This window comes from Panthera leo, chromosome B3 (genome assembly GCF_018350215.1).
Source record: "Panthera leo isolate Ple1 chromosome B3, P.leo_Ple1_pat1.1, whole genome shotgun sequence".
Lineage (NCBI taxonomy): Eukaryota > Metazoa > Chordata > Mammalia > Carnivora > Felidae > Panthera > Panthera leo.
This window is the reverse complement of record NC_056684.1, coordinates 71,176,395-71,192,473: the sequence shown is the minus strand read 5'-3', so window position 1 is coordinate 71,192,473 and position 16,079 is coordinate 71,176,395. Positions and strand designations below refer to the sequence as shown.

The 16,079-nt window shown below is 43.3% G+C and overlaps 1 protein-coding gene and 1 non-coding gene across 2 annotated transcripts; both read right to left on the bottom strand.

Moving 5' to 3' along the window:
- Positions 1-6,366: 6,366 nt before the first annotated feature.
- Positions 6,367-15,390, bottom strand: LOC122222267 (purine nucleoside phosphorylase). The gene is made up of 6 exons (XM_042942578.1): positions 15,248-15,390; positions 11,724-11,893; positions 8,227-8,330; positions 7,858-8,033; positions 7,557-7,747; positions 6,367-6,991 (listed from the first exon to the last, which is right to left on the bottom strand). The coding sequence occupies exons 1-6, from the start codon at positions 15,256-15,258 to the stop codon at positions 6,774-6,776; spliced, it is 870 nt and encodes a 289-aa protein (XP_042798512.1). The 5' UTR covers positions 15,259-15,390; the 3' UTR covers positions 6,367-6,773.
- On the bottom strand, positions 10,754-10,904 carry LOC122223508. Its single transcript, XR_006204357.1, has one exon. It is a non-coding gene; the product is annotated as a U12 minor spliceosomal RNA (small nuclear RNA).
- Positions 15,391-16,079: the final 689 nt, after the last annotated feature.

Here is a 16,079-nt window from a genome sequence, read left to right as displayed (position 1 = left end):
ACTAGGTGCAGACTGATGACAAGACCTGACACAGACATACTCCGAATAAAAACTGAGCAGGATTATTTATCTAAAGGTTGCAAAATAACTCAGAGAGATGAACATATTTTCCAACTCAGACAGGACTACAAACATCTTGACTCCAATACCTTTACCAGAAGGGTGTATTATCACTGAAACTCTAAGTAAATGAAGGCCACATTAGACTCTATGGAAAATATAGCAGTATCTCTCAGTCCAGCCTAGTTGTACTCATAAGTGAGTGTGAATATGCCCAAAGCCCCTCCTTGGCTGGAGGCACTTCATGTGGCTAAGAGTCATATGATACATAATACTACTGCAGAATGCAGTTTGGCTCTTTAAGGCATCTCTCTTGGACTCTCCAAGCTAGTAGATCCTGGTCTGAGAACATTCCTGAATTGAGTATTTTGGAACCATAACAGGGATCAGTTTCCTAGATCTTGGGAATCCTGCTAACAAGTCTTTAGACCAGCCATAGAGCTATCTTGAAATGAAGTATCAGTAGGTAGGAAATATTCTAGAAGACAGACAGTCAAAAAGAATGACAGAGTAGCAGAAAATATCCAAAATTACTTGTACCATAACTCTATCCTAGTTTTTTTTAAGCACTAGTGGTTCCTATCCATTTATGAAGGAGGAGGAAGAGTTGGCAGAGTAAGCATCCAAGGAAATGACCCTCTCCTGGGCCCCAAATTCAGAAAGTCACATAATTTTGCATTTCAGGAGCTTCACAGGCTCCCTTACATCCTATCCATGGGTCCAGAGTGAGAACCTTTCCACTCCAAAACAAGTATATTAACAACAACACTGTGCCAAGTATTGACATCATCCCCTGACAGCAATCAAATTGTTTTCATACTTTGTTTGATGGACTGAGTGGGATACTAACAATGATGGTAACTGTATATTATGATTGGGGGGAGGGGAGCAGTGAGATATTGAGAGCTGGAATTGACCCCAGGCAACCTTTGATGGTTTGCATTGATAGAACTAGAGCAGATCAGGCTACACATAGTGTAGTACTATATTCCTACTAATCTTTTATAGCAGGAGCTCAGGTAGAAATAGTTCCAAATAAAATAGGAAAAAGGAAGACTAAGGCCAAAAATCAAATAGCCAACAAGCGAAATGGCATTTTAAAAAATATGAGGGGTGCCTGAGTGTCTCAGTTGCTTAAGTGTCCAACTTTGGCTCAGGTCATGACCTCAGGGTTTGTGAGTTAGAGCCCCACAAGGGCCTCTGGGCTGTCAGCCCAGAGCTCTGAGCCTGGAGCCTGCTACAGATTGTGTGTCCCTCTCTCTCTACCCCTCCCACCCTGCTCACGCTCTCTCTCTCTCAAAAATAAACATTAAAAAAAAAAAAACACGAATAACAGAGAGAAAAGAAAGAAAACAAGAAAAAAAGAGAGATTGGCAAGAGAGATCATAAATTTCCTAAGATGAAAAAACTCAGAACGGAAGTGAAAATGAAAAACAAATAGAAGAGTAGGGGGTTTTGACCTGAAAACCAGAGACTAAGGATTCACTCCAAACAATATCAGATCTGATTTCTTCCAAACCTAAATTCTGACAAAAAGATTAAGGACTGGAAATTTTCCATTTTCATTAAAGTTCAAGTTTACAATAACAGAAAAACCAGGCAGAGAGCCAGTGTTTGTTCAAAAGATATCCTTTAGAAACACAAAGTAGTTATGAAAAGCAGATGCATGTTTACAAAGGAAAAATGAATGCAAATCTAAGCCAAATCAGATTTAGACCAGAGGGCACAGCAGAGGAAGAACAATTGTGGTCTCTCCCACCTTCTTCTTTTAAAGGGACAGCAGTGGTATTATCTCTTTGTCTCTATTCCTTTATTTTTTCAAAGTCCTAATGTCCAGCAATGGTATTATCTCTGTCTCTAGTCCTTTATTTTTTTAAAGTCCTAATGTCTATCCCTTCCATACACTTTTATTTATTTATTTATTTATTTATTTACTTACTTACTTACTTACTTATTTATGGGGGAGGGGAAGAAAGAGAGAGACAGAGAAAGAGAGTGGGGAGGAGGGGTAGAAAGAGGCGGGGGAAGAGAGAGGCTCTTAAGCAGGCTCCACACTCAGCTCAGAGTCCAGTGTGGGGCTCTGTCTCACAAACCCAGAGATCATGACCTGAGTTGAAATTAAGAATTGGACACTCAACCAACTACTGAGCCACCCAGGTACCCCTCTTTGTCTCTATTCCTAAAGGCAACCAACAAATGGACTGGGAATTGGCTAAAAACAAAAAACATTAAAGCCATATTCTTCCTTTGCTTCTAAAAATGTTGAGGTGATAGACATGTGTCCTTGAGAGCACTGACCTAAGTCAATAAAAAAACACACTAATTATGATGCAAAAACATCTCTAAGGCATTAAAGAAAATAGCATGATGCAGAACACATATAATGTATTAACTTCTGTGGACCATAAGAGGAAGAGAAAAAAATAACGTGTATTTGTATTTGTTAATATTTTTATAGATACTGGAAGAATGTGTGAGAAACTATTAAGTCGTTACCAGTGGGGTGGGGAAGGAAAGGCAGATGAAGGACAGGATGGAGTTAAAACTTTACACATTTTATGTTGAGTAAGTTTTTAAGTATGTGTTCAAAATTTTAATCTGAAAAAGGAGAAAACTACTAATTTGACTTAAGTGTATGTATTTTTCATTTCCAAATTGCTTGCGCTTTTGCCTTTACGTTTTGCTTTATAACAGCATATTCTTTTAAATACTGCAAAAGTCTCCAACCTGATTAAAAAATTCTAAACACCGGTTCTGTTATTCTATACGGCTAGTTTGGGGTGAAAGTACTTCTACCATCAGAACAACTCTTTCTGCTTCTCGTTAGGCTTCAATCCATCAAAATAGTAACATGATTTTCACCCATCAATTCCTACTTAAAAAGCCTTAAATGGCTTGTCATATTGCCTAGAGAAGGTTCTTACTCCTCAGCCTGAAAAGAGACCCCCGAACAATCTAGCCTTGTCCACCTTATTTCCCAGTGCTCCTATTCACAATGTCTTTAATTTCACCATTTTGTTCTGTTCAATGATCAAACATTCTCGAATTTGCCTGCATGCAGTAACTTCTGCCATGTCCTCTTCACCAATGTTTTCTGTAAGGTCTAACTCAGTCTCACCGGTCCTTCCTACTCCCCATCCCAGGTTGGTTCCCTTTGAATACCCATAGCATATTTTATCATTGGCACTTAGCATGTGCTACTTCTCACACATTATTCCTTTTTCAAAAATTTCCCAAATGGTGACAATATAACATAGGAAAAGACTAAAAGTAGGCATAGAGGGCACAACTAATTCAGCTTTTAATGCATATATCCTGTCTCCCCCTTAGATTGGAAGCTCTTTGTCTTATTAGCAGTTTATTTTATGGCTTTAAGACAATGTTGTATGCAATGTATATGATTAATAAACATTATTGGTATTGATAAAGATGACCATGACAGGGCCAGGGTAGAAAGCCCTAACTTGAAGTGTGTGTGTTTTTTGCCACCTATCCTGAGATGCAGGAAAATGTCCATTTTGTAGGCCCCTCTAGAGAGCAATAGTGTCATCACCAGTTGTTTTCAAGAACTACCCTTTTCTGGGTCCTCCTCCCAGACCCATCTCCCTTGACTTTTGCTTTTATTTTCTTGCTCATCTAAACTGGTACATTCATTTTGGTTGAGTTGGTTGGCACTTTGAAGACACTTGATAAGCAAAATGTAGTGTATCCATACTGTGGAATAGTACTCAATTATGAAAATAAATGAAGTACTGATACATGCTACAACTTGGATGAACCTTGAAAACATTATACTAAGAGAAAGAAGCCAGTTAAAGTCCATATGATCCTATTTACAATTCCCTTCATATGAAGGCCCAAAATAGTTCTATCTTACAGAGCAGAGAGTAGATTAGTGGTTTTCAGGAGGGTTGGGAGCAGAATAACTAAAAGGTACAAGGTTTTCTTTTGAGTTGATGAAAATGTTCCAAAATGGACTGTGGGGATGATTGCACTTATGTGTGAAAATACTAAAAGCCATTGAGCTGCACACTTTAAATGTGTGAATTTTATTGTATGTAAATTATCTCACCGAATAAGCCTTCAAAAAAGAAATTAAGGGGTGCCTGGGTGGCTCAGTCAATTAAGCGTCCTACTCTTGATCTCGGCTCAGGTCATAATCTCAAGTTCATGAGTTTAAGTCCCACACCTGACCTGGCTCTGTGCTGATGGTAAGAAGCCTGCTTGGGATTTCCCCCTTCTCTCTGCCCTCCCCCCCTGCCCCCCGTTTGTGCTCTCTCTCTCTCTCAAAATAAACTTTAAAAGAGAAATCAAAGGCAATGTGTTTGTGTTTTCTTTCTCCAGCCCATATGGCCTTGAACCTAGTATTCCAGTGCATTTAGGATACTCATTACCTATAATTAAATAGTACTTGCCTGTAGCTACTTTCCTTGTCATATCTTAGTTTTCCTATAAAGAATGTACAATTTTGTTACTACAGGAGATATTCAATGTCCTAACATGAGTATAATAATAAACACTTCTGTAAAGTCAGTAAGCCTTATTCTTCATACTTAGAACTAAAATATTAGACTCTTGCATGAGGACAACAAATGAATATTCTTCTTGAATCTAGTATTCTATCACAAAATTTATGATGCCCTTTACAGGGTAAATGGGCAAACCCATATACTAAGTCTAAACACCAAAGATGTGCTTAAATATTCCACCTGAGTCTCTCTGGGACATGTTTTTCAGATGGCACCATTCTCATTCCTGAGCCATCTCACCAAGAGCCAGATCAGGGTGAGAAAGCTGAGCACCACATGCACTCTCTTGTAACTTCCAAGTATTTGCCCATATCTCATTAGAGCCCTGCATGTCCTCTGTTCTAATCACACCTGTTGTGATAATGACCCACGGAACATGACTACATTTTATAGCTCTGTGCTTTCACTCACCTGGTGTGAAATCCTTTTCCTGCCTTCCGTCCTTTAGGACTGAACTCAAAAGTTTTCTATGAAACTTCCCTTACCCAACCCAATTCTCAAGGTCCAGTGTATACAACTGGTCTATCCTTTGGGCTCCCATTGTATGTAATGTGTAGAATATCCTATACTGTCTTATAGTAACAGTTAATGGTTTCACAAATATATCTCTTAAGATTAAAGGGCAGTTAAAGAGAACCTTTGTTATATTCTCAATTTAACATTCTTAGCTGAGTGTTATAGAGGTAATTCAATAACTTGATTAAAAGAAATGTTTATAAACCATCTCATTAGATGAACAAGTTGCATATATATCTGAAGGACACAGTACTTTCCTCTAAACCAGCTTGCTTATGGACAAATGGCAGATGCTAGCAGTTTGTCTCAAGGTCCAGGTAGGGTTTTAGAGCTGGTGGGGGTGGTGACAGGGCCACTCCAGAATGCTTTTTGTGTTAGGCTCAGGTAAGTTGGTTAGTTACCAAAGGATTTAAAAGAGGTTTTAAAAGCTTTCTATTGTAAATTTCTATTGAAATGCCATTACTATTAGAGGCTCATCCAGCTAGATCTTTTATCAAAAGGTAAAGAGGCCTGGGAGGGTAGTGTGGTTTTGAAACATGCCATCCAGTCAGCTGAATGCAAACTGGTAAGTGAAAAATAGTGCAGTGAACCAACAAAGGGCAACACCTAGATGCTGTGTGACAGGGGGGTTCTGACTGAGCAAAAGTCAAAAGACTAGAACCCAGAAAGGAAACGAGGAGGGAAGGAAAGGAAGTGCTCTAAGAAGTGAAGTATGAGTCAACTTCACAGGTTTGCCTGGGGCTGGCAGGACTCTAATCTGCATGGAGTGGCTGCTGGCAGAGAAAGATGTAGTATTCTAGTATTCAGTATTTGCTACAGCATTGTCAGAATGCAGAGAAGGAATGTTGGGTTGTCCTTAATTATGGCAGAAGTTAGGGTAGGGAGGAGAAAGAAAACAACAGGAAACAGTTAAGGCTTAAGAAGTAGCCACTGTGGAACAGTGAGACCAGTGAGACGGTTCAGATATTCATGAGGGCATAGACAGGGAGCAGCACAATCAGAAGGCTAAGGTCAGAGGCAAGACTGGTCTGAGGAAAGCTGCCATCTTGTGCCAGGTGTTAGCTCTTCCTTATTCATCTTCTGACATCTTTATCTCTCATCTTTGGCTTTCCTTCATCCTTTCCTGCATTTACACACCACCTCATCTCAGTTTTTAGTAGCTCGTCTCAGAAGCAGATCACACTGGACATGTGATCTCAGTCTTTCATGCCAAACTTGGCCTGTGCTCCAAGCCTTATCCCAAAATGCACTAAACATTAAATTATTTCATCTTTTTTATTCTCAAAATATGAATAGTATTCGAGTCCAAGAGGTATTGGACTTGTGCGAGGCAGACTGAGTCTTCAGGAATGTGAAATCATCTTATCTCAGAAAGATAGTAGTAGGTACCTGTGCCAAGTTCAACAGCCCAAATCACACCTAGGGCATATACATGGCTGTGTGATAGGGCTTGGGCCCCAGCTCTTGAGGAAGAACAGGGGTGGAAACTATTCAGACAACTGAGCAAAAGAGGAGCCAGCACAGAAGAGTCTGGTGGGAGAAATGGTGGATCTTCCTCTCCTTTCTCCTACTACTTAAGGGCAGAGGCACATGACCCCAGCAAGGGGCCAAAGCAGGTAGTAGCTACTTGGATCCTATTAGGGAGAGGCCAGACCACTCCAGGGCTGGTTAATTGCCTTTGCCAGGCAGTGGAATACTAGCCATAAGAATAGAGACGAACTGTTCCAATTTCTGTGCAGCTTTTTTCCCGGACTCTAATACTTCCTCATGATTGGCCTTCTCCTTGGTTTCATAATCCTGGATGACTTTGTTAGTGATGAGGGAGAAGCCAAAGACTCGAAGTCCACAGTGCCTTGCAACTATAACTTCTGGTACTGTGCTCATGCCTGATGAGAAGAGAGAGGGAAAACAACTGTCAGGACCCTCAAATGACTCTTTTCTTTACCCTCTGCCCTCATCCCCATTCATTACCTCATTGACAATTCCACATCTCAAAAAAACATCCAAAGAAACAGCTGATTTCTTGTCTAGCTTAGGTTATTCTGTATTGCTTAAAAGAGTGGGGCCTCAGAGGACCTTACACATTTCTTATAAGTATTACCACTGCAATGCTTTATTTCTGTTTGTGGTCATTTTGAAGTCAGTTCTAATGATGCGGTTTCATCTTCCAGCCAGAGGTACAGAAAGCGGCTATATTTTTTAGAACAATCTTCAGAAACATCAAATCATGGATGGGTCGTTAGCATTATAGCTGTTAAAGCCCTAGGTGCTGGGTAGGGAGGTTTAATGCTATAACACACCAAACCCCAACACCTTTAAAGTCAGTTTAACTCAATCTTCCCTTAAGTCAGATCTCTCACTTTACGGTCTAGGTCTACAATCTTACACCTTTCCATCCCTATTTTACCAGATCCCTCCCTGTTCAAGCCTCCAGTCGGTTCCCCTTCTCACCAACAGCATCTGCCCCCAGCTTCTGCAGCAGCCGACACTCGGCCACAGTCTCAAAGGAGGGGCCTGCCAACATCACATAGGTGCCTTCCTGAAGCTCTCTCTGCTCCCCCATTTGTTTCCAGACACTGTGAGCCTTCTGCCTCATATCCCGGTCATAGGCATCAGACATGGCAGGGAAACGAACTCCGAACCTAGGGCACAGGTTGGACTCTCAGATTACTGGAACATAATGAGTTCTGACCCCCAGACAAGTCCTTAAACTGTACCCAGCTATTAAAAAAAAAATTTGCAAGATACATACCTATCCTCATTGGGCCCTCTGAGAGGGTTCAAACCACAGAAACCAGGTAGGTTGATGTGGTCGCGGATCAGCATGATATCTCCAACCTCAAATTTGGGGTTGAGTCCTCCAGCTGCATTGGTGACCACTAGGGTGTCCACACCCAGAAGGTAGAAAACCCTCACTGGGAATGTCACCTTACAAACAAAACATAAAAGATCAGAAAGAGTTCTTTAAAATTTCACCAATCTACCCACAGACATGCATGATACACACCACGAAAGAGAAAGGAGGGGACCAAAGTCAACCTAGCCCAGGTAGATAGGTCATAAAAAGAGACTGAGAACTCTCTCCCCCTTCTTCCAGACCAGGCTTATGCCCCTGAATTACCTTTGAGAGTGGGTAGCCTTCATACATGTGGAACCTGCCCTGCATCATCACACAGGCTCTGCCATTCAGGAACCCAAACACCAGTCGACCAACATGACCTGGCACTGTGTACAAAATAGAAAGAAAGAAGAACAGGATGATGTTTTCATACAACACATATCCACTGAGCACCTAGTACAAGCCAACTCATGGTGCTCAACATGAGAGGGTATAATTAAGCAAAGGATGACATTACTAACTCCACTTTCAGAAAGCTGAAGTCTGGTGGAGACAGGAACAAATCATAAGCTTACAAATGAGTATATAAGTACATCCTGAGATTAGAGCTAATGGATAAGGATGCTCAATGTGAACCACATATCAAAAGAAAGATTTTTTGTTATTTTATTATTTTTTTAATGTTTATTTATTTTTGAGAGAGAGAGAGAGAGCATAGCAGGGGAAGGGTAGAGAGAGGAGACATAGACTCTGAAGCAGGCTCCAGGCTCGGAGCTGTCAGTGCCAAGCCCAATGTGGGGCTCGAACTCACAAACCGTGAGATCATGACCTAAGCTGAAGTCACATGCTTAACCAACTGAGCCACCCAGGCACCCCTTAATTGTTTTTACAGAGAGAGAGTGTGTGAGTGGGGGAGGGGAACAGAGGGAGAGAGAGAAATCTTAAGCTAAAATTCTCTTAAGCTTAAACTAAAGATTCTCCATGCTAAGCATGGAGCCTGACACGGGGGTCGATCCCACAACCCTGGGATCATGACCTGAGCCAATATCAAGTTGGCTCAACTGAACCACCCAGGTGCCTTAAGGAAAGGTTTTTTTTCTTTTTAAGAAACTTCAAAAGAATGAGAAAGCCATATTGTAAGAGAATAAAAGTGAGCAAAAAAAAAAAAAAAGAAAAAAGAAAAAGTGGGTAATAATAAATGTAGCAAATGCAGTCCTTATAGACTTTTCCAAAATTTTTAAATTCTCCAAATATGTCTCCATATTTATTACCCTAACTAAACCATGTGCCTCCTCACTCTTGAAAGGGAGTTCATAGTATATGAGGGTCCTGAAGAGATTACTGAACAACAGGGGGAGGGGCTGAGTTTGGACCCCTACAAGGCTTCTCCATTATGACCCACAAAACAGTCCTGTGGTAATACATAGCCCAAATGGGCCCTGCAGGGGTGTGGGAATGCAAAAATAACTCCCCACACAGACATAATAACCATTATTACCATTTCCCTTATCTAGCATTTCTCCTCTAATGGAGGCAGCCAACCTATCCCCTAGGGAATGGGTGGTCCAAGAGAGAGGGACCAAAATCAAGAGGAAGAGTTCAGGGAGAGTCAGAGACAAAAGAGCTTATTTAAAAAAAAAAAATTCCAGTAATAGAGCAGAGGTGGCAGAGTTAGGAAAACCTGAGTATAAAAAATAGGCTAATAAAGTTTAAAAATTAATCCACTAATCACTTACTGCAGTGCCCTTCTCAGTGGGAAGAAGGAGTGGCAGGTGGGGTCAATGTCATTGCTCTTTCCCTTAGGAAACTTTTTGCCCTTTGCCCTCCCTCTCGGTTTAATATTTCTTTACCCAACCCCCACCCCCACTTCCCTGCTTTGGTCTTCCAATCTTGCTCCAACGGGTTTGGAAAAATATATGTGCAAAGTCTTAACTCTCTGGGGAAAAGAGGACAGAAGGTAGAAATTTATAAAATTAATAAATCATGGGAAGTTAGTTATCTGAGAATTAATAAGTAAACCAAATAAACTACCCTTTTCCTTAATTTACTTGGTCCCTCCCACCCCTTTTTTCCAGAGAACTGGCTAAGGTTGTTAACCTAACGTTCATGAATCATAGGTGAAAACAGTTTCACAGGCCATTAGAAAATTTCAGTAAATTTAGAAGATTCAGCCAACATGGGAGGGGTGGGGGGCAGTGGCGGAGGTGCCTGGGTGGCTCAGTGAGTTAGGCATCTGACTCTTGATTTTGGCTCAGGTCATGATGTCACAGGTCCTGGGATCCAGCCCTGAGTCAGGCTCCTCGCTGAGCGTATCAGATCCTGCTTGAGAGTCTCTCTCCCTCTCTACCCCTCCCCTGCTCTCTCAAAATATCTTAAAAAAAAAAAAAAAAAAAGAAGGGGACACCTGGGGGTCTCGGTTAAGTGACCGACTTCGGCTCAGGATATGATCTCAGTTTGTGGGTTCAAGCCCCACAAGGACTCTGTGCTGACAGCTCAGAGCCTGGAGCTTGCTGGGGATTCTGGGTCTCCCCCTCTCTCTGCCCTTCCCCCACTTGTGCTTTGTCTCTCTCTCTCTCAAAAATAATAAACATTAAAAAAATTATATATAAAAAAAAAGATTCAGCCAACATGGCTAATAGTGAAGGGAAGTGGAGAGTAGTGAAGGAAAGTGCAGGGCCACTCCAGGAGTTGCCCACAGTGGACCCATAAACCCTCAGGGTTAATCCAAGTTATCACTTATAGGAAACAAGCACCTTCTCAACCTCATTTTTCTTTCATACCAGTCTACTTTTTCAGTATTAAAAGGGGATGGACAGATCGTGACTCTCAAACATCTCACAAAGTAGGTGAGTCACATTAGGGGCAACCTTTACTTGCTCAAAAATCCATCTCACATTAGCTGGGAGGATTCAGGTGTCACCCTGAATTGTTATTTTCCTTACTCATGAAGTTTAAGGCATGGCCTTTCCCTTTTTTTTTTTAAATAAAGGCTACCCCCAAAATGGGACTCGAACTCATGACCTGAGACCAAGAGTTGCATGCTTTACCCACTGAACCAGCCAGGTACCCCACACCTGGCTCTTTTCTAAACCACGGCTTTAGAGTTTTCTGGCAGCTATTAGGATGCTGGATATGCTACCCTCAGATCCATCATTGCTCCACAGTGCACAGGTAACACCTGCTTCCTTCCCTCCTTCAAAGGGACAGTGTGAATCAGGTCTTGTGTGTTCATGTGTTATCTGTGTATTTTGTCTGCAAGAACATGGCAGTGTTCATTTGTTGCTGCGCACCAGTGAGTGCCTTATCATGGGACAAGAGCTAGAGCTGGGGAGATTGGGAATGGCAGGAAGACATAGGACAGGGGTCGCCTGACTTTGTCCCGGGAAGTTATAGGCACTACTTTGTCCATTTAACCTGCAGACTGAAAGAAATGGGAGGGATATGTGCAAGTGGTGGGTATCCTGGTGTGGATGGGGGAGGAGAGTGTGAGTGAGGTGCTGTAAAGCTTTAAGGGGCTCTGGATCATTACAGCATAGGAAATATGTCATCATATGGTATCATTGCCACACACATGCCCAATCTATCATGAAATTTCTACTGGGGGAGTTTCCTTCTAAAGTCATTCTGATTCATAGTGGTCTTTTTCCCTCTCTTAAACAAGTTGTCTTTAGTCAAATGCTATACAGGATAATCAGGTGCAGGCCTGGTGAAAGCAGACCTTCTCATCAGAATCCCATCAGTATCCCTCAGTTCAATCCCTCACTCCCCTTTGCCAGTACCTGTACTTTGGGAAAAGTTTGGTATCTCACTGTAGTCAAAGCTCTCGGCCTCAGTTAATTTATTGACCAGATTTCCTAACCCAGAACCACAGATCACTGCCACTTGAGGTCGGTGGTTGGTGCGGCACAGAAGCCATTTTGCAGTGTTCTGATAATCTTCATATGTAAATCTAGGAAAAAGGAAAATGAAAGTTAAGTTTTGCTCCCCTCCCAAGGGCATCATAGACTAATGACCTTCAGTGCAGAAAGGCTACTAGGAGTGCTGGGGTGGGAAGGGACACAGAAGGGGCCAAAGAGCTGCCCCAGAAGGGAGGATCCTCTCTCAGCAGGGTCCACGCTAAGCTCATCCACCTACCCACTCCTCTTTCTGAATCAGACCCACTTTCTGAATCAGACCCACTGAAAGTCTGATGGGAAAGTCCCTCCTCATTCTATAGCCTGGCAAAAGCTAATGGTGCCTATGTTTCCACCCCCAACCCCAACTTCAGTTTTGCTACCACTAGCAGGTTTAATTATCTCTCTTTATGACAAAGATTTAGAGAGGAAGGGATGATAAGTCTACATAGAAGTACAGGGAAATAATCGAATCAAAGAAGTAAAAGGGCTGGATTTGAGGATGAAGGCTAAAGAGTATATTCAAAATGGCATTAAGACCTTCCTTAGGGCAGTGACAAACCCAATATAATCCTCCTACCCTACTTATCAGTAAGGACACTCAAAATGTGATTAACACTACCCTGAGGGCAGGGATAAACCCAATTTCCTTTTGGACCCTTGCCCTCCAATTCCTCCCTCAGACACTTTTATTGATTGACCAAAAAAAAAAAAAAAAAAAAAAAAAAAAGGCAATGGGAACACTCCAGAGTAGAAATCTATGTGCCAGTTAGTTCCCCCAGATCCCTATTCTGGGATACCCAGACCAATAAAATACAGATCCCTGTCAAATGAAATTGCAAGCAGTAATTCAAGACCAGTGACTAGACAAGCATAAAAAAGCAGATGGAGTAGTCCACAACTTTGGTGGTCAGTGGCTGAAACAGAACTATTTCAGCATCTGCTTGAAAATACAAATTCTAGGGGCGCCCGGGTGGCTCAGTCGGTTGAGCGTCCGACTTCGGCTCATGTCATGATCTCATGGTCTGTGAGTTCCAGCCCCCGTTGGGCTCTATGCTGACAGCTCAGAGCCTGGAGCCTGTTTCAGATTCTGTGTCTCCCTCTCTCTCTGCCCCTCCCCCGCTCATGTTCTGTCTCTGTCAAAAATAAACATTAAAAAAAATTTTTTTTAAAGAAAGAAAGAAAATACAAATTCTGGAGCCCAATCCTAGAGATCCATAATTCTGGGGATCCACAATAGTGTCCTAGGTAATTCTCATTCAAAAACCAGGCTTACTTATTTCTGGTCAAGAGGAAGGCAGAACTCAACCTGGGTTCTAGTCTCAATTCTGTCTTTTTAAGCAAATAAATGTGTTTCAAATTCTTTCCTCGGGTAAAAAGGAAGTAATTGGCAGCACCTGTCTTGACCCCGCCTGTCTTATAGGTACAGTTTTAAAATTAATTAAAAACTTATCAGTAAGTTCCAAAACCTTACCAGTTAAGACTCTATTATGTCAGGGTTTGAGTCCAAAGCACTTGAATCTTCCTCCCTGCCTTTGTTCTCCTCCCTGCCCTCTCCCATCTCCCTTCTCTTCACCAAGGTTCTTTGCCCTTCAGAGACCTAACCACATACACTTGTCATACCCATACATCTTAACCACATACACTTACCGTGCCCATACATCCCCAAGAACCAACCCAGAATTTTTCTCACAATTCCAGTCCAATTCTCAAACCCCTATCTGGAAAAATGAAATGTTGAAGTGGGGGACAAGTGGAACTGAGGTATGACAGAGCTGAACACAGCTAACCAAGCCTCCAAAGGAAATCCTTCTCTTCAAAAGCAGAGCCTTTGAAACCAGATGACTCTACAACAGGCTACCCTCAGGGAAGTAGCTGGGTAAGGGACAGGGGAGATGGAATCACAGGATGATGGAGAGAGAAGCAATGAAATGATTAAAAGTTAATCAAATGGCATCCCCAAGAGGTGCAAAAAAAAAAAAAAAAAAAGAAAGAAAGAAAGAAGTATGAAGCCCTGGCCACCTAGCATATCTAGCAACGACTTATAGGACTTCTTCAATGGGCCATCAGTTCCCCAAGAACACCCTGGATCCCTGTGCATCCAAAAGCCACTGTGGTCCCTGATTCTGGTGACTTGGACTGGGATTTCTGGGGCCAAAGCAGACAGAAGAATTTTCAGAGGTGGGAGGTAGGAGGAAAGGGCAGAGTCTATTGTTCAGTCCAATTAATAAGGATTTCCTTCTCTCCTTGGAGACTTCATCCCCAACTTATTTAAAATGTTTCTTTTTCTTTTTTTAAAAAAATTTTTTAATGCTTATTTATTTTTGAAAGAGAGAGAGAGAGACAGACAGAGCGTGAGCAGGGGAGGGGCAGAGAAAGAGGAGACACAGAATCCAAAGCAGGCTCCAGGCTCTGAGCTGTCAGCACAGATCCCGACGTGTGGCTCCAACCTACGAACTGTGAGATCATGACCTCAGCCGAAGTCGGACACCCAACCAACTGAGCCATCCAGGTGCCCCTAAAACTTTTCTTTTAGGGGCGCCTGGGTGGCTCAGTCGGTTAAGCTTGGGACTTCCGCACAGGTCATGATCTCACGGTTCATGAGTTCGAGCCCGTGCTGGTCTCTGTGCTGACAGCTCAGAGCCTGGAGCCTGCTTGGGAGTCTGTGTCTCCCTCTTTCTGCCCCTCCCCCGCTCACGTTACGTTTCTCTCAAAAATAAACATTAAAAATTTTTTCCTAAATAAAAAAAATAAATTTTTATTTTAAATTGTGAGTAGGCTCCACGCCCAACGTGAGGCTTGAACTCACGACTCTGAGATCAAGAGTCACATACTCTGAGATCAAGAATCACAGCCAGCCGCCCAGTCCCCAACTTATTTTAATTGGATCTCCAATTTGGTGGGAAGAAAGGTGTTGAGAGAACTTCAGACATCTCTCCTCTGAAGGAGGAACTCCAGATACGGGCACCAAAAGAGCCTCGCAGCTTTACCTAGACTCTGCAAAGGGAGTGAAAAGCACAAGGGGTGGGTTGACCTCTTCCCGGTATGCCGGTCGGGGTGGCTGGGGGAGAGAGAGTACGCTTCCCCTACAACTTGCACCTCAGTGCCGGCGCACACGCACATAAACACACCCGCCCCCTTTCCCAAGTAGAGTGCACGGTACCACACCGTGTCCCCTTCCTGCTCCGGTGGGGCCATCACTACCCGATTCCCGCGTGCGCCCCGGCTGTCGCTGGCCGCCTCACTGCTCTGCCGCCCTGCCGCGACACGGGCTCCCCCGCCAGCGGTCTCTACATCTCCAGAGCATTCGCTCTCTCTCCTGGCCCTCTCGGGGCCCAGGTGCCGGGCTTCCAGGTCTCAGTGACAGCCATTCCCCTTCCCGGGTTGCCCGGGCCTGGTGCTCGTCTCACCCGTTCTCCATGGTGCCACCGCCGCCCTCTCGAGGAGCCCGCCCTTCTCCGCTCGGATCCGGTCTGCTGAGCTGCGCCGCCCTGCGCTGAGCTGTCCTCGCCGGGTGCGGTGTATACTGTGAGTGTACTGTTACTCGCAGCTGGCTTATATCCCAGCCTGGAGTCCCCAGCCAATAGCAGCCGAACACGCAGGCCGGCCCCCATTTCCATGGCGACACACCCAGATTCAATCGCCCGAGGCTAGGCTAACAACTTAATCTGCATTCTTTGCAGAGCTGGAACCTGACTCGCGCCGCACCCTACTCCCTGGGGAAGTCTACCAAAGCATCCCTGCACCCACTTTCGTCCTCAGGGCCGAAGTTTCCCTCAAGGAAGCCTATTCGAGATGAGGGCTGGAACCCGGAAGAGGGCCCCGAAAACCTTTTATCTGGAACCTCATTCCCGATTGTGTCTAGAGCAAACCATGAGGGATTTGAAAAGAGAAATATTTAAACCTTGTATCCTGCAACTCCAGAAGAAAATTAAATGAGCCTGTGTCTGAGATGTGTCAAACAAAATTTGCATCAAGGCGGCAAATTTTTTTTTTGCAGTCCTAGGAACTGCAATTTGGAAGACTTAGATTTGGGAGGAAAACCAAACAGTGCTCCACTGACGGGGGGGAAAAAGCAGAGGGTCTTTAAAGGCAAAAAAAAAAAGGGGGGGGGGTGTGCAGAGGGGGGATTCCAAGAAGACTTACATATGATGTAACTTACATACAATGATTAGCTAAAACAGTCTAATTTCTGTTAAATTTCCAGCTTGCTTTCTGGGACTGCAGGAAGCCAAGATGTTG